The sequence below is a fragment of the Andrena cerasifolii genome, chromosome 3 (genome assembly GCF_050908995.1).
Source record: "Andrena cerasifolii isolate SP2316 chromosome 3, iyAndCera1_principal, whole genome shotgun sequence".
Classification (NCBI taxonomy): Eukaryota; Metazoa; Arthropoda; class Insecta; order Hymenoptera; family Andrenidae; genus Andrena; species Andrena cerasifolii.
The window spans coordinates 12402493-12426676 of NC_135120.1; the positions used below are offsets into that span (position 1 = coordinate 12402493).

Below are 24184 nucleotides of genomic sequence, written 5' to 3' on the forward strand. Positions count from 1 at the left end.
CGAATAATGTCCAGAAGAATTTCTCACTCTCTCAAATTTCTCCCGTCTTCATCGATCTTCATTCTTTTCGTCTCTCGATTTTAATATAATTAATTATATCTCGTGATTTCCTCTCACTCTACCTCTCTCTCTCTCATTTTTCGATCTTACTGTCTCTCTCTCACTCTCTCTCATTCTCTCTCCCTCTCTGTCTCTCGTTCTCTTTCTCTCTCGTAATCCTATGTACAATTAGATTCCCTTACGGTTCTTAATTTTTTTTTTTTTGTTTAGGATGTTAGTAAATAATAGTTAGCATCGTATGTCTACGCTGTAAACAGTTTAACAGTTTGCTTAAACGCTATAGTGCTAAGTAATTTTATTAATTACTTATATCACATTGTTCATGTACACATATATTCCCCCGCACGCGTTCTCCATATATACTGTCCCCCATCGTCGACCGATCTCGCCCCGTGGCGGGGCTGCCGCCGACCGACGAGTTCTATATACAAAAAGGATATTTTTTATTATTATTATTATTATCGTAATTATCATAATTATTACTACTATTATTATTATTATCGCTTTTCATCTCTCCCTCTCTCGACAGTCGCCGCTCGTACCCGCTACGCGACAGCAAGATACGACCGCGTTTCTACTTTGATTCATCCTGATACCGGCTTTCCTTTACAACGCCTCTTCCGTTCGACTCGAAACGAACGACACTCGACTCCTTCCCAACGAAAACGTCTCTAAGCTACCTCGGCAGAAGCGAACGAAAATTAGCGCACAATTTACAGAGCAGCTTGGAGATCCAACTACAAAGGAGCCACGACGGCGAATAACGCTGGCAGAGTGGTGAAACGAATAAACAAGTATCGCGCCCTCGAGGTTCGCTAATTGGGGCGGGGGGGAGGAGGAGTAGGGGACGGGGGCCGAAAAGTCGCTCGCCTCGCGTCCGACGGACCAATTAAACGATCATACCGCCGCCTTTCCTTGTTGCCCGCGGTTATACCAGCTCAAGAATGCCCCGAACATCTAGTACGACTATTTACATCCATTGCACGACTCGAGATTGGATTCAGGGGAAATTGCGCCGAATTCTGTTGCGGTTCGAAAGCCCAGTGGACCCGTTGGCCGCGTTAACGAAGGAGGGAACGGGAATGACTAGTGCGCGCGCGGATACGAATTTCCTCCGTGAAATTTAACGGCCAGGCGCGAGAGATCGCGTGAATTTTGTCTCTCTCGCTTCAACGAGACTGAAGGTCACCGTGCACAGGCGTCATAGCAGGTGGAACAGGTACACAGAGGTCGCGAATTAAATTATCGAGCGACGGCGCGAAAACTGATCCGCAGGCTCCGATTAAGGTTCGCTCCACGCTATCGGTCCGGTCACGCTGCGTTCTCGATCAAAATCACATCCCCGAGCGTCCACGCTATCAAGCCGGACGAGTCTGGACGCTCGGGGGGTGTGACTTTGATCGAGAACGCGGCGTGACCGGACCGACAGTGTGGAGCGAGCCTAAAGCTTCGGGTGGTTGCCTACTCGCACCTCTGTTAACACGCTTACGCCGCAGCTCGGAATATATTCGTTACACCGAGTTTATGACAACGCTGTACGCCTGTTCTAGCTACTATACACGCACGCCGAATCGAATGGGGCTACGTTCCCTCGAGAGTCGCGATTATCGCTAAATTTATAAAATGAAAGACCTCTATACGTTGACCGCGAAGACCAGCAGCAATGGACGACAACAGCCTGCCCCGATTCGCCAGTTACCCGCCCGAAGGGGGAAGTACGCTCGGATATGTCTGCGAATCGACGCTCTTCCCATCGGCTTCACTCAACGAAAACTAAATACGCGAAGATAACATACAGAGAACGTAAACCGAGAGACAACCGTAGGTACCTTCGACGAAGATACCGAACGATTCCAGGGGGCACGCGAGTATTCGAAGTCTCGGGAGCTTTCGGATCTTGTGCACCGTACATTGTACGGGTGGAACGTGAAAATGTCACCATAGTTGCGCAGTGGAGGCCAGTGAAGCATAGACAATGACGTTGGACAGTGGTTAAGCAGTTTGATTCGTCGTACGGTGTCGATAAGGCTGATTCTTTGTTAGAAAAATTCGTCGAGAATGCGAAGCGCAGCTGCTTCGATGAACCTCCAGGTTTCGAGGACATAAAACGACCGGGGCAGCAAGCAAGAGATTCCAAGGTGACTTTTTTTCAGAAGGAACTCTCGAGGAAAGGGATTTTACAGTTTTGACTACATTTAGGGCGAAGAATCAAATCATCTCCCGCTCGATGGTACCGCGAATCAAACTGCATGCTACTGTACGCTAGACAAATTTGTTTCACGCCGTCGCGCGTGTATGTTGCAATAAAATACCGTTTCTACTTTCTAACTCTACTGATTCAGTAGTGTCATTACTCTAAAGCTCTACTAATTTAGTAGCGCAATTGTAGATAAAGTCCATCGATATCACGTAACGCCTATGATAATTTTATATACTCAGTATTTTATTGAAACACGCGCGTCCTGGCGAAGCCGCAGTTAAACATCTCTCGTTGCCCCGCGCGCTCGTCGTGGGAACGGAGTCAGACAATAGTCATTTCACTATAGAAAATATTAACTGCCCGCTCGGAGCAGTTTAGTATACTGATCAGGATGATGCATGGGATCATCTGCTCGAGTGACCTTGTCGCTGAATAAAGTATTCGATACTTAAAATAATCTGCATGCTCCGCAAGTTCAGTCGAGTTCCATAAAAAAAAGGACATCGCTGTGTCAACAGTCTGTAATAATAATTCATCACAATGGAAAAGTCAAATGGGCAACATTTCTTTCGTCCCTGAAAATAATCTCGTTCTTCAGGATTGTCTGGAAACGACACCACCTCTCGTTTTAAAGAGCAGTATAACTATGAATAACAAAAACGAACGTATAAAGATGTGCCTCGATCCCGATTAAGCCGGATCACATTTCACGGTCATGGAGGTCGCCCGAGAACCAGGGTGACATTTTCGACGGCCTCGTACGATAGAGAATTCACAGAAGTTCCTTGCATGCCGTTATCGAAGACGACACCGCTCCCCCGTTAACCAATAACTTAATATATAAATCCTTTAACGAATTCGATGATAGATCTAGAGACACAGCGCCCCACGCATGTTACATACGTACAATGACATCAGCTTATCGACTGACTGACCAAGCCTTTGATTAAATAATTTAAAAAATACAAAAAAAAAAACAAAATATATATGTGTATACGCAGATACAAGTAATAATAATACTAGTGTACAAATCGTGACATCCGAAAGAGACCGTTAACAGTCGCACACGCGTGTGAAAAGTAGCGATCGAATGTTTGCTCAACTCTCGAATGAGCATCTTCGCTTATATGCTCGTGCGTCGTTCTTTTTTAATTTCATTATTCGTCGGGTGCCTTTTTTCATCGGGCAAAGAATAAACGCTCGCTACTCTAGACCAATGTGGAATTTTTCGATTTACGGGACTCACGAAATTGTAGTAGAGATCAAGCGACCACTCAGGGTCTACTATGCCTGCAACACGTAGCGTCGAAACTGTTCTTCAAGAAAAATCTTCATTCAATTCGCTCCGGAGTGATTAATCGACGAATATCGTACATTACAGAAGTACACGCGGTGACAGTGCCTAAAAAGTATTACAAATTTTCCATCGCCAGAGAGCTTGCTTCGTACTTCTGCAGTCGTCCATCCTCGAGGAAACTGTGATCGTGGGGGGGACGAAGCTCAAACGAGATGCACCGTCCCGATTGAGAAGGATTTCAATAAGGCCCCAAGCCTTCCTGGTTCGATCCCTTCCGAGCTTCCATTGCCTCTTTAATTCTACCTAATCCGAATAAGCACCGTTAACGGTCTCGCATCGAGTATATCGAACGAAAGCTCGAAATTTAATGTTTGCAAGGTGAAACGTAAACTTCTCGCTTCACGCGTAGAAAGCGATTTAAAAATAGTACGGTGATCGATCATTATGTGTATACGACAGTTCCAGCCTTTCCTGATAACGCGATAAGAAGTCCCCGACTTTCGTTTGTTCGTTCGAACGCTTGCGAATTATTATGCAGAATAGCAACGTTCCGTCCGCGATCGTTAGCGAGAGCCATTTACATGTACACATTCAAAATGAAAAATAAACAAAAGAAAGAAAAAGAAAACTGAATTACCACCTTGAAACGTACGTATACGTATCTCGTAACACTTTTGTTTTTCCTTTTCCTAGTCACAGCTGAGCGTACAATGAAATTTCAGGCCCATTAGTGGTATGGAAATCAAGAAGCCAAGGCGAACGTTCTGATGCTCAGTTACGTTTGTAGTAATAAATATAAGCGAATAAATACTTGAGCACATTATATTATAAACAATAAACCCCCCCCCCATCCCGCGCGTGTCCCTCGGCGCGTGATTCGCGAACACGACGAAACTATCGATTTACGATCCTAATTCCCTTCCGAAAGTAAATACAGGCGTACGATAATTAAAGTCCGAATAATCGTTACTCCACAGCCACTGTATGATTAATTTAAAAAGCGCAAGCGTTATCATCCATCCGATTTCGAGATTTCGACCAATCAATTTTCAAACATCTCGACCAATCTTATCATACAATTCATTTAATTTAACATCACTCGTCAAACACAGTCGCGTTTCAACACCCTCACCCACCCGCCCCACCCCCTTCCCTCTTCTCTGTCTCCGCAGAACTTCTTCAATTGCAACAAGGTACCGGAAAGAGACAGTGTCAATTTCAATGCGCCGGTCAGGCGGTTTAAAAATCGTACAAAACGAGATTGCACCACTAGTTGGGTTGTTTCCGTTAGCCTGTCCGTTAGACTCCTCGGTACTATATGATAAAAACATATGCGCAGGGTTACACCCCTCCCCGAAACAATACCCCAACAGAAGCTCCTTTTAATTGACAAGTCAACAAGAAAACGATTGCGTGGAGGTGGCAGTTCGATCAGTAATGCGACTAAAAGCAATTCAATGGTCCCCGCGAGCGAAACCAACGGGGCTGGGGACATTCAGATTTTTTTTTCTCCCAGCCCGTTCGGTTCCCCATGCGAGGACCATGCATCTCGAACTCTGATACAGCGTCTAAATCGCCTGGAAAGATTCTATTCGAATTCTCAGCTGCCCCCGCGCGTCGTCGTTCCCGCGATGTTCCCGCGCCCCAGACCTAACCGCCCGATAAGTACTACTTCGAATCGCGATCCAAGGTACCGTGCACGATCGCACAAGTTGAGCAAGGGGCCCCCGCCTCGGCGCGCCCTCTCAGTCGGTTTACTCTTTGGAAGAGCTTCTACAAAACATCGAATTTAAACACGAAGGAACGCAAGTTGAACGGTGAAAAATAGAAAGACCCCCTTCGATATCGGGTAAAGCGCGACGGACACTGCTGCTCCGTTGCCTGCGGCCCCTTGGGCCTCGTCCAGCTCGGCGTCGCTCCTCGGCTGGCGGCGGGACGCGGGCCCGCCCCGATGGCGCAACGATCCGCGGGGACCGACGTTGACCAGCGACGCCACCGCGGCACACTGGCGCCACGATCCGGCCTGTTCTCAAACTAATCTCACTTTCCTTTGATTCTGTCAGACGGTCGAGTGCGTGGTCGAGGAGGGTTGCGTGCTGGAAGGCGCCGTCGACTGTTGCGTCGACGTAGACGGGCTGCTGACGACCACGACGGGCTTGACCAGGGTCGTCGTGTTGATATACTGAGCGTTCACGATCGGCATCTGCGCCACGGACTTGAGTATCGGGGTGGTGATCATCTTTCCCGCGAGGCTAGACGGGGCGAGAATGTGAGCGGTCACTTGATTCCCTTGCGAGACAACGGTCATAGGAGTGACGATAGGCGTCAGCCCGGAGAGAGGCGTGTGGGGGCCAACGATGTGAGCTATACCATCTGTGGACGGAGCGTTCTGCATCACGGTCGAGCCCGCTTTACCTGTCGCCGTTTGCAGCGATACGCCTGCGTGGCTCAGCGTTAATCCTGCAACCCATAACGTTAATTGCATGATGATATATGCCGCGAAGGTCTGGGCAAGTATCAGGTTGAGTCACGAGTAACTTTCACGGGGCTCTACACTCCATTCCGTATAAGAGCGGACCTACGCTACCGATTTGCGACCGATTCTGCGCAGCTCCCACGGATCTGACACGCGCGATTGGTCGTAGCACTTTCCCTGCCGGCTTCCTACCAATCAGCGGTATATCCCTGCGCGGAACGAGTCCGCTCTAAAGTGGAATGCAGTGTAGAGTTCTAGCTTCAATCGCTGGCGCCTCGAGTGGCGTCGGCGTTCTTTCGCAGCTAAAACATCTGACGGGCAAAGTCTAACTAATTCCAAAGCACATTCATTGACTTTCCTTTTCAAAGGTCTTTTTCAAGCTCTGAATGCTATATCCATGTATATACGATTTGTGTCAGGGCATTAAGTATCAGGCGCGGGTGTACCGAGCAATGGAGAGACTGGTAGGAGTTGGAAGCAGATACAGTTTTGGTACTCGCCTTTAGGCTTTGGCTTTAACTAAACATAGTTCGACCTGAACACTGCGGACAAAGCTGCGAGTCTTCGCCCTGTGTTAAGGTAGGCTCTCACTATGCCTCGCCGCGGCTCATTTTATTCTTCCTATCCTTTTCTTATGTATTTTGACAATTTGACTCACAATGCGTCTCGCCTCGGCGCGACTCCGAGCCGCGGATTCTTCCACGAGAAAATTTTGAGGAAGAGAGGCAAGGCTTAGTGTGAGTGGATGCAACGCCACCGCTTTCGGTGACCGCTAAAAGAGGAAGGAAGAGGTTCTCTGAGCTACTGACCAAACACTTGAACCGAGGAAAGCTCAGATAACTTCAGGTGCGGAAAACGTGAGGCAACGCGAGCCTAGACGTGAGTGCGAAAAGTTGCGCCGAGGCAAAGCGAGGCGAGGCGTAGCGAGAGCCTACCTTAAGCAGGGTACCGACTTTGCGAGGCTTCCTCGCGAGGCAGGCCTCGCGGAGTGGATTCCCCGTTCCTTTTCACTTTGCATAAAGCGATCATTTCAAGGTGGTCTCTAGACTCTCCACTCCGCGAGGCCTGCCTCGCGAGGAAGCCTCGCGAAGTCCATACGCACCTGTAGAGTTACACAGGCCCGAGGACTTGTGTTCCACGTATCTTTACGTCGAGAACTTTGACCCTTGCTAAGACTGGTGTGGCCGATATAGTCGATGCAAGTGTAACAGATTTCTTAACACGGGAGAATCGGAAGTTACACACGACTCAACTTAATAGTTTCAGAACTTGTCAGCCATTTTCAAAGCGACACGTACAGGGGATTCGCACGAGTCGCTCTGCAAATGAATAGCTTTCTCTGGCACCGTTTCATTACAAAATCGCAACGATGCGACCTGCCTTTGGTGTGCGATGCCTTTCAGTTTCATTGCACCTTGCGCGCGACACTTTTCGGTCGGCGTAGCGGTGCAGCAGAACCCTCCGTTTATGCGAGAGCACGTTGAGACGCAAAGACGGCACGGATGGGCAGAAGCTTAGATTCTCCCTTTATCAATGATTTCACGCTTTGATAATAGGAGCTGACATTTTCGAAACTGACTTCAGGACATCCGTCCACAGTCCAAGAAAGTTGATAAGCTTCTGATAGCACCGAGCGTACTGCTTTCTTTTCTAAACATTATGCATCGTCGTGTACGATTATAGGATTAATCAGGCATTGTTCAATTGTGTTAAGAGAATTCTTTACATACAATCGTATATACAGGATGATCTTTAAAATTAGCGTCGCTGGTGCTGCTCGGAATCGCAGGCAACGAGATTTTCAATATATTCGTATGTACTGGACATTGAATTAATTCCTTCTTCGCGACAGATCGGGGGAAGGGGCATTTACATTATTTTTAAAGTAGATCGGTGCAAGGGAATGTCAGACATATTGGGGCGGCACGAACATGAAATAAGGTGGATTAAATATTCCTGATTTACCATTTAGATCAATGATATCTTACTGTTTCAATGCGATGGCCTCCCAGCACAAATGGCAAGGATTTAGCAGTGAGTTCGAACACCTGGAGTTCGACTGTATTGGAACAGAGGAGATAATTGAGTGTATTCAACGTAAAGCGTACCATTTGCCGGCAGTATATTCAATTCGGCGCCACCAGGAAGTCTGGTCAGTTCAGACCCGTTCCCGCCGACCAGTGTCACACCGCCGACCATTTTATGCGTGGTTTGCGCGTCTCCTGCTCTTATCCTTGTTTGAGCGTCTGTAACACAGGATTCGTAATCGTTAATGTCGACACCGACTCTTCTTAAAACGATTGGGGCTTTAAACTGGGGATTTAAACGAATCCAAGAGGTGAGTAAATGAAACACTATCAGCACACCAATCGATTCGATATTCTAGTATCGTTTCGCTAGGATCGAAACTACTTATAAAATAAATGTTTGATTTAATGTACAGAGGGTGGCCAAATTATTATACTCAAAATACTTTCGTCAATTTTGGGGATCATTTTAAAATGGATTTAATACGATTAAAAAAAATCTTAAATTGGCAACTAAAGGCTCTGAAAGGAAACTTTCTTAGCTTTCCGAAACACTCATGAAAGTGAAAAGTCCCTTTTTTGCTTTGATCGCGAATAACTCGGTCAATAAAAATCATACGACAAAACCAGAAAAACGAAATTAAAGAGAGAAGTTTGCTCTATAAGAGCTCTTCGTTGGATTTACCGGGAAACATTTTTTTAGTCCGTGCATAGTTCAAACTAGACAAAAATTTCTGAAACTTCGTTTCCTGCGCTTCATCTTGATAAAACAGTATCACAATGGATGAAAAAGAAATTGGAGTCCTTGATTCAAAGGCTAGAAACTTCAAGAGTTACAATGTGTTTTTTAAATATTTTTGCGACCAGTTTTCGCAGAGATACAGCCATTCCATCGCTTAAACTTACAAGAATCTCAAGCCTTTTTGTTTGAGTATAATAATTTGGCCACCCACTGTACTTGCAAGGTACTTGAAGAAGAGGAATATTTTTAAGCAACTGCAAGTATCAAGTCATATGGGAGTTGCAAGCTTCCCACATAATGAGTGACTTCGAATTTTAAATTGTCCCCAGAGGAATGATATAAGCAGTTTCAGAATTTGTCAGCCATTTTCGAAGCTCCACGTACACTCGCACGAGTCGCTGTGCAAACGAATAGTTTACTCTGGCACCAATTCATTACAGAACCGCAACAGTGCGACCTGTCCTTGGTATATAATGCCTTCAATCCTGCTCATTAACAATACTAGAAGACCATAAACGCACGCTTGGACCTATCACCAATCACCGCTACTCGTTAAAACCAAACAGTCCATGTTCCTCATTAACCCTTTAACTACAAACGCAGCATGCGTCCCCTCGCATTCGTAAACCCCGTCTGCGCGAGTCACGGGAAACCTTAAACCGTGTTCCATCGCAGCACCGAATATCCCCATCGATTTCAGGTAAAATCGGCGGTGCGGAAACAGTAACGTCACGAATTAGAGCAGATAACAGAAGTGCCTGTAATAGGTCTGAATGCGCGCAACTAAGGCGACCCTCGCAGGTGCCACTTTTCCCCAGAACCGCGCGGTAGTTAAAGGGTTCAAGGTAATCCTGATAGTTGCAGGCGCGAACCGCCCCGTGGTCCAAGGATTAACGGCGGGAGGGAGCTACTCGTTATTGCGTTTGCCGGGGGGACAACGGAAGTTACTCACTCGTCACGTTCAGTGCAGGAGAATGGGCCGCGAGGACTAACGGCCTTCCCTCGTTCGTCGAATGCACGAATGTGACAGGCCTGACGTCATTGGCGGACGACTGCACGGCTAGGGCCAACGGCCTGTCGTTGTTCGACAGATTAGAATGCACGAACGTTACCCTGTTGTCGTTGGCCGTGGACGAGTGAACGACCAGAGCCACGGGCCTTGGCTCACTTCCAGTGTTCGATTGCACGGCGATCAGCGGCCTCGATTGATCCGAGGAATTCTGCACGGCCAGCGTCAGCGGTCGGGACTCGCTGTTGCCGGCGGTGTGCGTGACGAGAAGCTGCCTCGTGTCGCCGGGTATCACCCTCAGGCTGGGCCCGATGTGCTGGAGGGTCGGGACGATCGTCGCCAAACCTTGACTCGTGTTCAGCATCTGAGCGCTGATGGGCAGGTGCAGCTGGTGCGACTGCTGCACTATGCCGGCCGGCGAACTGTTCACTTTCTCCTGGAACAACGGACAATTTCTAGGGTCAAACAGGGCAGATATAATGGAAACGGAAAAGGGATTGGGATACAGCATTTTAAGGCCCTCAAGGTGTAGCAAATTCACCGCCATGATGACTCCAGCACTTCAACGTGCGTTTTCTATTATTTATACATCGTTGCTCTCGCTTCTATCACATCTACCGTAGCACTACTTTATTGTAAATCAAAGAATATTACCCTCCAAGTGACTAGGTACTTAAAACAATTATGGAAAATTCTATTCCCTCTCCATAACAAAACAACGATGAATTTAGTTCCCAAAAATATGTTGCACCTTGAGCGCCATGTTCACAGGAACTCGTAGAGAGAATTCCACTTAACCCGAAATCGCCCGCAACGCCCGTGATTTTCATGCAGAGGTTATACCTGTCGGGAGGCCGATTTTTTTCCCGAAAAGAGGCGATTTTTTTTTTTAAAAGCGGAAGCATATATTTTTACAGAACTTTTTGCACTTAAAAGAGCAACATTTAAAGAACATTTGGTATTTTTTTTGAAGAAAAATATTTACGTTTATAATAAAAAAAATATAACGACATCCAAGAAGCCTTTTTAAAAACGGTGGGCAAGATATCTCAGAAACTACGGCTGCACCAATCTTTGGCGTAACGACTTTTTTCAATGTATAGTTTCGATAATATCAACGAAAAACGGCCATTAGTGATAATTATGGAGCCATTTTTCGTTGATATAATCGAAACTATACATTGAAAAAAGTCGTTACGCCATTCAGTAGATTTGTATATAACAAATAAGCCCACAAAATTTCGAAAATCGCGGGCGATTTGGGCGTAAGTGGAATTCGCCGTAGAAACAATCCTCGCGCGTGAAATGCGCAATACAGTCAAACTTCCTATAACGCGATTAATTCGTACCGCGCTATAAGAAACTGAGAATTAAAGGCTCCCGCAAACCAACGCGAATTTCGCGGCGCGGAGCGGATCCGCCGCGGATCAGATAACACTGCCGATAAGCCAGCACGTATAAAAAACCGCTGCCTTATCTGATCCACGGCGCGGAGCGGATATTCTCGTTGGTTTGGGGGAGCCTTTACATAGTACAAATCATATTAATTCGTCCCGCTTTGTAGAGTTCCGCGTTATAGGAGGACTATCGCAATTTTTGCTCCGCGTTGCATGGAAAGCGCGTTATAGGAGGGGTTTACTGTAATTATTCTCGACTGCACCGTGTCACACACAAACGCTCGGTGCATAATGGAACCCTTCGATGCACTGAAAAACAATCGAGGCTCCGATTTTTATTTCCCCGGCCGGGATTCGATCCTGGGACCTGTGGATTATTGGGCGGGCATCGAAGCGTCCCAGCTAATCCGGCAAGCTGTGGAACTTCCTTTTTCGAACACTGAGACAGTAACAGTATCATTGCCTCTGCGCTCACCTGTGCTGGAGTAGGAATGCTAGGCGTGGGCGCTCCAGGACTTGAACTTGCAGGCGGACTCTCCCTGGAACTTTGCGCGAGGTTCAGACCCTGCGTCTGACAGACAACGGCCGCGGTCGCGACTTGATTATGAATATTGGAAGCGGTGCTGGCGGTTTGAAGGGTCTGCGGTGAACTGGCTGTGGCCGCGCTGCTCAGGCTACTGGTACTACTGTACCTGGTGCCACCCCGAGCGAGCCCAGTCACGTCCACCTCCATGTTCTCTGAAACTTTCACGGGTAACAGGTCGATTAGGATTCGATTTGGGACAGTTTTACCACGGGGTGCTTCGCAACGTGTTGATAATTATGTGGTGAAGAAGTAAGCTGGAAATGGGGGATATAATTCTCCCAGGTCTTATCTGCCATGAAATTGGTTTTCCAGGGAAGTTGCGTGTAGTTTGATTCGCAGATGGGTAAGACTTGTATTTAAATAAAATTTCGAAAAACGAATAAATGTTTAAAAAAATTATTCCTCATTCGTTCGTTAACCCTTCGTTGCATAACTTCTTCGAGTTTGGAAAAAATACATTTTTAGACTCGTACGAGTTATAATAAAAAGGAAAAAATTAAAAAAAATATTTGTATTTATTTTTCCACTTTTTCCGCCATTACGATTGTGATAACTTAAAAACAGCGGAATTACAAACGTTCAACGCGACCCATGTAAATGTTTAGACACTAGAATATGTATCATTCGCGATAAAGTAGTTACATCACACTACATGCTAGTTACAACAAAAAATTTAAGAAGACAAAATATGTTGCACATTTGCAATAGTATGCAAGGGTTAATCCGAGTTAACTTTATTCGACACATGACGAATATTTTTTTAACTTTTATTCGTTATCCGAAATTTAATTTAAATAAAAATTTTGTCCATATCTGGTTTGATTGAATTTTTTATAAAGATTCCATACGCCAGTGTTAACTTAAACGTGATTCCAGTTACTTTTGAAAGAATTGTAATCTATCAGTTTCGAAATGGTTGAAAATATTCAGCTCATTTAGTACTCTTGATTATTCTGCACGAGAATTTAACAGATGTGATTTTTTTCTCTCAAAAAGTCAGTTCCTGGTTGAACTATTAGGAACCAAATATTTTGTATGATAATCAGTAGCGCGCCACCCCGGGCAGCTGCGAGAAGCGCGCACCCGAGGCTTCAGATTCGCGGGAGTCTTAAAAAATCGAAGGAAAACTAGATTTCTTTATATATCCTATTCAATTGAAAGTTCGATCTCAAATGGTCCCAATGGTAAACATCTAAAAAAAGTCTCCTAACTAATTATTCTTCAACTGCTATGTCAACGTGATTATCAAACCTACCACTTTTCGTAGCTGTCACGTCGGCAACTGAATTCTGCTCGGGCAAAAGAGTATTAAAATCAATGTGATCCCACGTAGCCGCGAGCTCCTTTTTCAAAGCCAATAATCTTTGTTGAGCAGCTATCTTCTCCCTGGCGAGCTTTTCCATTTCGTGCTCGCATTCTCGCTCCTTCCTCCTCAAAGTCTGTAACAAAGTTATCACGCGATGATGAAGTAACGTCTACATTTAAAAAAAAAAAAAAAAAAAAAAAAAGGAAGAAAAGAATAGAAACGCGACGTTGATAATTCTCAATAGAGCGGGTCTGAAAAATTAATTGCCTTCCGATTGACAGCGTATAAAATACAAAACGAACTCGACGCATTATGTAAGCGTGTGCGCCAGACAGATTCCGATTGTTCGCCGACGAGAAACCGTAAATATCGCCCGACCGATAAAACGATACATTTATTGAACGCGAAATCAGTTTCATTCATAAAAATCGCTCCGTGTAATCGCCAGGGGTGAAGTGCGAGGGTATCGCCATACGTCGAGGGAATTATTTCGTCTTGCAAATTCGATACATTTTTGGGAATAAGTGGCCGATCGATGCGCAATGAATTTTTCGCATACAAAATATAATTCGAGTGTCTCGTATTTTTGGGAATAATTCGAATATTGGGAGTAAGAAGATACAATCTTTTTTAAATACTGGTTGCTCTATTTGACTAATTGTGAGGTGGAGACTTCGCAGAGATTTTGCTAGCAAGGGTTTAGTACACAGTAATGGTTAAAAGGAAATTTAAAATACGATTGTAAGAGAAATGAGATAGCTCCAATTAGATAGAATTACATCTGAAAATTTAAATCCCACGGCTTTACATACAGCCATGTAAAAATATAAATTTTAAACTTTCTTTTCACCGCTATCGTATATAGCATTTTAATTTGTTTCTACGAACCGGTTTACTTAATCAAGATTCTCCAATTTATTACTAAGCATCGATGAGCGTCAGGCGTATCTTTAGAAGCGGCGATCGGCCACGTGGGAAAAGCGAGAGAAAGCCGAAGTGTTTTCGCTTCACTTTCCAGAATACCTTCGCGCGAACATCGCACGATACTCCTGCACATTCAGGGCACCTCTCCCGCGAAATACGATAAGCCATGTATTTGACGTCAGCATGGGACATGCGTGAGGAAACGTGCGCGTGACAAACGGCCACCGAAACCCCGTCCGGCGATACCGCACACGCTCCCGAAGAAGTCCGGGAGAAAGAGAGAATGAAAGAAAAAAGAGGTATGCAAGGACGAAACTCCTGGCGTGCGCGATTCAAATCAGACTCGAGCCTGGCCGGCGCTGGCCTGTGTCAGGTGCTCGAAAAAGTCACGCAACCCGAAATCGTATTCGCGATAACGATAACGAGCGCCGTGAAGAAATGGAGCTTCGAGGCAGGGTGACGACATTACGAACGTGATCGCACGACCTAGGTTTACTCGGCACGTGCACGAAATAATGAGATTCCAGACGGCGACGGCATCACTTAACTGTCACATCTTCCGAACAGATTGCAGAAAAAGTCTGTGATAAATAGTACCACCCAATTCCACATTAACATACTCGACGGATCTTTACGAACACATGCGAGATACGAAGGAAAGAATCCCATTGCTGATTCTGCATTAGACCCCGCCGTAGTGACAATTAATCATGGCGATGATTGGCGTGCAGTTCCTGCCCACGCCCTTAAGTATAGTCAAAGCTACGAATATACTGCGCGCGAAGTACGGAAGGCATTAAGTAAGCCACAAAAGCGAGTGGAAAGTTCTACCCGCGCGCGGTCATTTGTCAATAAGTCTCCTCTTTTTATCCAACAACTGATACAGCGGAAAACGTAACCTACGAACAAAGCGAACGCAGGCAAAGAAGTCGCGCGCAGGAATATTCGAGACGACGACTCCTACGTGTGTACATACCTACACACGTTCCCCGGCAGAAATATTGCCCAAGACGCTTTTCCTTCGGAAGCGTGATAAGCGTTGCATGCAACATCAGCGAAAATACTTCGCAAAAGGAACGCATGCGACAATGAACGTGCTGGCGCTACCGGCGCGGCGCGCGCCGTCGGTGCACGTGGTACAGCGATGGTGGGGCAGAGGGCGCGGAGTGGAAGAGACAGAGATGCACCGACGCGCGAAAAGTGGAACGCAGACGGAGGGCGATCGGGATCACCGTTCGCCGAGAGACAAACGGAGACGGTGAGCCAGACAGCCTCTGACTGGAGAAGGAGCAAAATATAGAGAGCCAGGCGGCAGAGACGAGGACGGGGAGGGCAAGGATAGAATAAGATAGTGTAATACAACACAAGAGGCAGAGAGGGGGCAAGCGAATGGAGGGGCCGCGTATTGCGAGATACGGGGATCCAGACGGAAATAGCCGGGCACATGGCGCATGCACAGGAGGCTAGGGAAGTTAGACGAAGACGGTGACACAGCGGGAGGGGAACGAAGGGGAAGGAGAGCGAAGGTCGTTGCTTGAATAGGCGCACGCGCGGCTCGCGAGCACGTGGTCAAACCGCCTCCAACAGGATTCGCACACAGTGACGCGTTCGACACACGCAAATGACGTTTTCGTTCCCTTCAGTCTCTCTCTCTTTTCTGTCTTATCTGACACATCGTGCACGCGTCATAGAGGTGCTTTACTTTATTGCATTCTCTACGGCGCCGGTGCACATGCGAGGCTAACGGATTCCTGGGGACCGAATGGGAGAACGGTGAACGTAAAACGCGCCGCCGGCGTTCACTCTTTCATTTCCGCTGGTATCTCCGATGCGTTTCGCTTCTCCTGTATTTCTGCCTCTACCCTTTTACGCGCCACTCGACGAGACTCAATAACCGTGTCCAGGACTCCGTTAACGGAACGCTCCGCTATCGTGCCACTTAAGGCCCAATAATTGCATTGCACTTCAGTCTCCGCTCGTGCATATACCGAAGTACGTTTATCCGCGCTTATCGGCCGAGTCTTTTTAGAGTGGAGAAACAATCGGCGTTTAAACGGCCAGACGCGCTTGCACGGAATGTACAGGCGGGGCGGTGGGAACGGAGTGTCGGACGGGAGTGACGTCGCCTCGCACCTACCAGGGCAGCACTAATCTCCGAAATAATACGGCAGCTTACCCAAGGATCTTGAGAAGTCTGGCAGCTACTCGCGAGGTTATTATTGCGTTGGTAATCGAGCGGCGTATTTGCGCGTCGCGCAGGCTTCCGCGCAGAATTTCAGATCTCGGCACGAAGGTGACTTCGCACATGCCATTTTCGAAATTACATATCACAGTCGACGAACTGCCTGTCGATATGCCCTGCTCCTTGAACGGCAGGGTGTACAGTGACGTTTAGAGCAGCGACGGTACAGTGGCGTTTCGTTAATTCTTTATCGACTACGAAGCGTGTTTGTTCGATTGGTCGATCGATGTAAGAGGGAGCGGATCGGCCGTCGGGAATCCGAGGCAGACAGTATCCGTCCCATCGCAGGGTAATTGCGTCGGGCCGCGTTGGTAAAGTCGCGCGTAGTTTCGACACATCGAGAAGAGGAGCTGCTCGGTGCCTTGGGAAGAGTCGCCAACAATGGCGCCGGACGATAAAAGTTCGGATAGCAGCCAGTGCCATACGTGCCTTGCGGCGCGACACCGATGGCCGCACAGTCACGTGGAACCAATATAGATACAGTTTCTACGTGGGGGAAGAAACGTCGTGCACGCATGCCGCGCGCTGCGAGGGGACACACCGACAGAGCCCGGCCGAGCCGGACGAGGACGGGGCGAGGACCGTCTTGCGCGCCGGTGGAGGGGTTCAGAAGGATGACCTGGAGTGAGACGGGGGAAGACCGAGGGGGACGGAGAGTTGCGTGCGAACAGTTCTGGTGGGAAAGTGAAAGACAGATGGATGCGCAGGGGAGGAGGAAGCGAGAGATGGAAGGTGCAGGCGGGAGCGGAGGAGCAGCGGAGGCGAACAGTAGGCGATAAAAGAGCCGGACAAAGACCGTTAAACGGGAAAGAAACAGTAAAGGGTCCTCCAGACGCTGATACATGTTACATGAAACGTTGATACATGCATCGTGATATAGGTTTCACGATGCACGCTGCTAGACTGTAGATCGGTTTCCGTGTTTCAGCGTCAGAAGCGGAACTGGCATCTTGCTCACCGGCTAGGCGCGTGAGCAAGACGCGAGTTTCATGAAACCTGTATCACGATGCATGTATCAACGTTTCACTGCACATGTGTCAGCGTCTGGAGGGCCCTTAATAGAAGAGGCGCGCATCGAGAGCGACTGAGCGCAGCAGACTGGGCGACGGGGAGGACTGTGCGCGATAAGGCGAATACGGGGACATCGTAAGAAAAGAAAGTTAAACAAATAAGCTCCCTGGAAGAAGGGGGCTGATATGTCGCAAGTGCACGCGGCGAAATAAAGATAGAAGGATAAAAGGGAAAGGTGGAAGGGAAATATGATACTCCGGTTTCGCACGTACGATGGAAACGATATGAACGCCGCTCGCGTATTAAAAAGAAACAAACGGGTGACGCGCGGAGCATGCGCTTGGAGCGGACGAAGGGTAAAGAAAGAGACGGGGAAAGTGAGCGAATTGGAGAGGGACAGAGAGGCGGGTGACGGAGGGAGCGCGACAGGGGCGGAAGGGAGGGCCGGAGAAGCGTGAGAGAGAGAGGTCAAAGACTGGCGTGGTGGGGCTGGCGTTGAATCACGAAAAGAAGGGAATAGAGGAGGTGTGGTCGACCTTCGCGGGGACGCGCATTCGCGCGAATCTCTTGGTCGTCGCACGTAAAGTTAACGTCCGTTTCGTAACTCGGCCGAAATTCAATCAAAGGAGAGACGCCGAACCGGAATATTCAGAAGTATGCGAAATTCTCTGGGGCCGTAGTCTTCTTAGACATACAACTGCAAATCTTATAACAGGGTAGTAAATTAAACGGGTCGTCTTTCCACATTTGTACTGTTGGATGCATGAACGGCCTCAGGAGACTCGGGCCCTTTTTGCATAAAACGCATACTTAGATTACTCGTTCTTGTTTGGGGATTTTCTTGTTTCTTGTTTGGGGGAATTTCTTACGTTTCCTTACGGGGGGGAGTCAGGTAGCGTCTTACGTAATATTTTTCAACCTAATTTTAAATAAATACAAATTCTATCATTAATGTTCCAGAAAAGTAGTTTTAGTTTAAATCTCCCGAAACCGAGTTAAATTATATAAACCTTTAAAAGAATTTTAATAACTGAAAAAATTAAGCGTAGAGGTTGCGTGAAGTTGTTACGGGTACCCGGGTACCCGACGGGTCAAAAAGTACCAGGCTCTTCTCAGGTGTGCGACATGCGTTCGAAATGGACATCGCATTGATTCGATAAAGCGATTTGCTTCGCGCCGCTGCTGTGTCATTATATCCGATAGATTAATTGTTATTTACCATCGCGGCGCATGATTACATCACGACCCGATATACAATTCGGGAGACGCAATATATTAACCGCGGCGATTAACGGCATGGAGATTAATTGGACGTACTTATCGTACAGGAAGGTTATTCACGGTGAATGAACATGGCCGCGTGTTCACCGCGGTAGGTACTGTATACCGGGCACACTTTTCTCCTGAACGATTTCTACCTTCTTTTGTCATTCTTTGGGCAATGAACCGTGCAGCTATTTTATGCCGCTAATGTTGTTACGTTTACGTACTGTATGATGCAAGTTAGAAGAATTGCACGAAGTTTCCCGTTAATAAAACGAACTTTTCTTAAACCTGCGTGTCTTCTTGGTATTCCACAGGACTCATTTCCATGTGGGGTAAAGGACCCAATTACTGACACTTTAAGCGTTGACTCTGATATTCATTTTTTTGTATAGTTTCTTAAGATATTGTACTGAAGGTAGGTAATAAAAATTTTCTATGAAAGCTGTAAATTATTATGGAAAAAAATTCTTAAAATTAGATTGCCTTTCCGGCCGTCACAGTGGTGTTCCCTCTTAACACGGCCATTTCTGAAGGTATAGGGCAGGTAGTGTCTTATGACATTAGCCGTGCTGAATGTGTTAAGCACTACAGTACCCCTCCCTCTTCTCCTGTGTCGATTACCGCACAAAATCATATTTCACGCTAGCTCGGGTCATCAATCCACAACGATGGAAATCGCGCTGGCAATAACAAAGGGGGCGATTAGTATTTTTCACGATACGAAAGCGTTTCGTGCGCGAGTCTAGTCTCTAAGGTGGAGGCGCTTGACGTCGGTGCACGTATGCAAACGATGCGTATAAACGATGTAGAAACTATGTTCGTGCAGAAAACTGGCGTTGATGATTCCCGCGGACAGAGAAGCCCGACAACGGAACGACTTCTCCGAGAGGAAATTATTGTTGCTCGACTGTGGAAAGGCGCGTGTATAATAGTCGTGCACGGAGTAGTGGAAACACTTATGCACGCAACGCGTCAGCAGATATGGAATATGGAAAAAGGGAGGGTGCATGTGGGACGAAATCGGGCTTAGAGGTCGGCGATAAGATATAAATACCGTTAACGACATAATTATTGAAACCGCAGACGCCAGTATAGATCGGAGAAAGAAATGTGCAAGGGTGACGGTTAAAAAATATTATCGAACGGCGTGTAATCAGTGCCGTTTGTCATTCCGCGGGGCGCAAGTCACGCTGAAAGGTGACGATAAATCTGAAGCAACGAGAGACAGCGTTCGATGGGGATTTGGAATGTTCCGATATACTGTGACTTTCTTTTGATTACAATTTATTATTGTTACATGCATCACGTGTGCTAATTTTTCTAGCGAATTTGAAATAAAAATGCTTGCGTATATTCGATAAATAAAGCTTTTAAAGATATTCGATCTTTTCGTTATACCCGATTTCTCGCTAATGGAACAGAAAAAAAACAAATGAAATAGAGGGAATACATGCTCGAGCTTATTACTGAAATAAACCACGGATTCATAGAAGCTGATATTGATGAATACGCTTCCTGTGCCAAAATTCTCTATAAATCCAACATGTAGTGATGCACGATATTGGTGCCAACTATCGATAATGCTTCTTGATCTATATTTTCGTTCAATATCGATACATGAATTATATTATTAAAAAAAGTATCGATACTGGTAATATCGATAAGAAGATCGTATCAATTTACCAATTAAAAAATAAGCTACATACGTATGTTTAGGAGAGTATCATTTTGGATTAAAAAGAATTATTTTCTAATATAAAAGTTTTCGTATAGTATTGGGGAATTATTTTATTTAAATTAAGATTCAAAGTATTAAAATGAAAACAAGTAACTCACTTTTCAAATCATATTTTTAAAGGAAACTAGAATTTATATTTTAATGAGAAACAACATGGGCATCATTCAATACAAGAGTATGAAAATGAATTACTGAATTTTACTTATTTTTAGATGTAGTAATTTGAAAATTATTAGCATGAATTGGCTTGAATGATAGAAGGGGCAGTAAAAATTATCGATATTTGGACCATAACTATCGATACCTGTAATTATTAGTGTTTGATAAAAATATCGATATATCGACAGACAAATATCGATAAAAATACCGATATATCGACAGACAAATATCGATAAAAAATATCGATATATCGACAGATAAATATCGATATATACAGTTATCGATAAATATCGCACATCACTACCTGCCAACATACGTGATGTTTTTAACACGTTCAGTGAGATATTTTATAATTCTCATACACTTTACACATAAATATTGCTGAATATTACGAAGCAGAAATGTTTAGAGAAGGAAGTTAAACTTAATGTGTCTCTTATATACGAAGTAAGAGTAGTAAAGCTTCCTTTCAGAAAAGGATAAAATATAATGTTTTTTAAAGCTCGAATGATAACAATACGCGGTTTTATCGAGTAAAGAAAGGATGGCGGTAACGCAACGTTTCATACCTGTATATGCCTGTTTGCGGCGTGGAGGATGGAAAGGTTCGACGACTTTTTCTCGTCCTGCGACGGTAGCTGCCTCTTCAGTAGCTCGAAGCATTCCTTCAAGTGCGCCCTTCGGTTCTTCTCCAATTTATTGTGCACCTCTCTGGTGCCAGATCGGATTACGCACGGTCTAGAATAGAGGAACGAGACCGTACAGTGGCGGCTTGTTACTTTGTAGTCGTGCTTGCGTCTATTTCGAAACGGAGACTAACAAAGCGTCAGTTTCATCGACTACACGTTGGTCGCGAAAATGCCCCGTAAGCTCTTAAACGAAAGAGTGGAATAGAAAGTGTTCGCGAGCGAAGCGTGCCAATCGGAAGAGGATCAACAACTCCGTAAAAATGTTTCTCACTGGCTGTAAATATGCAGTGGAAGGTATTAATAATTATGTGGAGTAGGAAGTGATAGAGACTCGAAGTGAAAAGAAAGATCGCAGTTCGTATGAGAATATTTAAACTTTGTTTTTCAATTAATTACTGAATTCAATAATAATATACTTTCGAGGAAACCGAAATGTCGTCTATCATTCTCAATTATAACGCTTGTTGATATAATTCAATACTTGTAATAAAGATAGCAGTGCTACCTGCAGTGTAACAATACACTCTAACACAGCATGTGTACAAAATCAAAAGGAAATTGATTGACAGGCTCTGTCGGCGAGGGAAATCGATTAAAGCGAGCTCAATTTAACACCTGTCACTGACAGGGCACGTAGGGGTATCACGTGCAACTTTATCATAAACACACCCAAAGAAACCGCAAACACTTGCGAATAAAAAAGAAGCTCGCGATCAATTTCTCCCGCAAGGATATTCTACTGGGCGCGTGTCGATATTTGTAATTACATACAGATGGAATTACCACTTACGGAATACACTCTGCTTTAACCCTCAAACGGCGGATACATATCCTACACCCTACGTATCGAACTGCACGTATCGCTTACCCAAGCCATTAGTCCACGAAGAAAATAAAACTTCTGCATCACCGAAAAATCAGAATTCAATATAAAAGCTTACTAAAAAATCCTACACAGGTCGAATCACCCGTACGGTAAAATGGAAGACAATGCATTCGCCGTGCAAGGGTTAAATAAACTTATCGTACACAGTATTTGCAATGTAAAGATCGTGGAACGTGTAACATACTCTGTTTAAGGTGTCGACGACAGTAGATACCCCCCATTTCACCCGTCGATTCTTACGACGACCCGGCACAGGTAATCGTAACTTCTTTCGTTCTTCTTTACCCGCGCAGTCACGTCACTGCGCGCCGCGATCTCACGGTAACGCGACACGGCGACAAGCGACGCGACGGGACGCACCGTGCACGTGCCATTCACCCTGGACACGTGCACCGCGTGAATGGGTAGCAAGAGACTCTGCCTCGTCCGCACCGCTGCCCCGTGCGTGCATCGAGAAAAGAGGGAACAGCGAAGACAGAGGGGTGGGGAGCGTGCGAAGCAACAGGCTGACGCACGGCCAGCGACAGCGAGACGGAGAAGAAGGGAGAAGCCAGAGACGCGGCAAGACGGAGGGGGGGGGGGGGGGGGGAAAGACAGAGAGTGAGGCAAAATGTCAAACGAGCGCGGCGGCGGAAGTAAACGAAATCGCGTGAAAGTCCCCTGCAGAATTAACGATCGCATTTGCGGAGAAAATGAGTGATGGGACTCGAAGGAATCGCTGTATCACAGTTACGACCATCGTATTAATAATATTAAATAAATAGAACTGTGTATAATGCGCTGAACTCTACCGTACAATTATTTACGAGAGCAAACTTCCCAATTCTTCGGTCTGCACTGAAAACCGACCCCCTTGCGTTTCAAGCGCGTCTCTCCCATTAAATTCTACGGAAAGAGTGGCGTTCGCGATTCGTAGAATCGACGAAATGTGCTGGTTTTAAAATTGCTCTGCCACGTTACTTCCGACTTGAAGGCCCCACTTTTACTAAGCGCAGCATCGGACGGAAGTGTACGTAGCTATATCTTCCGTCGATCAACGAACGGGGAATCTGGAGCGCGATGGGTGGAATTGAGACGGAGAATAGTGGTGCTCTTACCCGTTCCGGTGCTTCTTATTGTCCTGGCCCGGTTCTACGTCGACGACGAGATTGCCGGCGTTCTGCTGCGAGTGATTCGAATTGTGATTCTCCGCGTAAGGATTATGCGCGCTGTTGTTGTGATTGTTGTGATGATGGTGGTGGTGGTGCGGCGGCTGTTGCTGCGGCGGCTGCTGCTGCGGCTGTTGCTGCTGCTGCTGCTGCTGTTGCTGATGGTGGTGGGGGAGATGGTGCTGCGGCGCGGAGTGAAGGGCGGTCAGGTGACCCGGGTTCGCGCTCGCCGACGGTGGCGTTACTCGCGTGCTCGTGATCACGGGGCTCCCTCGAGAACCAGCCGAGTGATTCCCGTTCGTCCTATTATTCTCCAGCGGCTCCTCCTCTGAAACATAAAGCGCAACGTTCTTCACCACTGGAAAGCATATCTTTAGTCATATCTGTGTGAATTTCATCGCTCGCAGCAACGACTTAGTCGAATCTTTGGGCGCTTATTCTCAGTCTATCGTTGGTCTCTTAGGGACACTCGCGTAAGTTGAATTTGCAAGAGCAGCAAGGCAATAACGCCAGAAATTGATCTAGCATTAGTTCGAAGAGAGTCGCGTTGGGTTAGGGTTTACAGGTATTCTTCCTTATTGCTCTATTTGCCGCAAGCAGCGGAGTAATGATCGTAACCGAGGGAGCGGGGATTTTCGTTTAAATGCTCTTTAGAAGTAGAATGTATCCGTGAAATTTACCATCCAGAAATTCTCAGGTGAATGCTTCCCCGCGGAAGGCAGCTCACAAAGCCCAAGATTTTACGGCGGCAATTCCCGAGCAGTCGGGCGATCCCGAAAGTTTCATTCTGGATGGCATTCATGGAGGCACCGCAATTCCTCGCGTTCTACGATGCAGACGACAAAGCTCCCCTTGCCCATTCTATTCTATGCCCGAACCTGAATGACTGCGTTCTCGCCTAAGATTAGCGGATGCCTCTCTGGAGTGGCGATGGGTTCGATACGTACACCTTTCCCCTCCTACAATGAACTTATATACAATCGCTCGAGCGACAGCTCTCGTCAATTCCTCGAAGCGACCA

At 46.3% G+C, this 24184-nt stretch overlaps 1 protein-coding gene across 7 annotated transcripts in view; it reads right to left on the reverse strand.

Moving 5' to 3' along the window:
- Positions 1–152: 152 nt before the first annotated feature.
- Positions 153–24184, reverse strand: part of LOC143367365 (uncharacterized) — a 48445-nt gene continuing 24413 nt past the window's right edge. For 4 of the 7 annotated variants that reach the window (XM_076809101.1, XM_076809100.1, XM_076809102.1 and 1 more), the window contains 7 exons: positions 23113–23491; positions 21010–21178; positions 13050–13233; positions 11684–11952; positions 9755–10247; positions 8142–8279; positions 153–6017 (listed from right to left, as the gene is read on the reverse strand). In XM_076809101.1, coding sequence (XP_076665216.1) covers positions 5617–6017; positions 8142–8279; positions 9755–10247; positions 11684–11952; positions 13050–13233; positions 21010–21178; positions 23113–23491 — 2033 coding nt within the window. In that variant the 3' untranslated portion in view covers positions 153–5616. Of the gene's footprint in view, positions 6018–7409; positions 7684–8021; positions 8280–9754; positions 10248–11683; positions 11953–13049; positions 13234–21009; positions 21179–23112; positions 23492–24184 lie in introns of all 7 variants that reach the window. The other 3 variants (XR_013085023.1, XR_013085024.1, XM_076809103.1) reach the window with 3 other exon arrangements.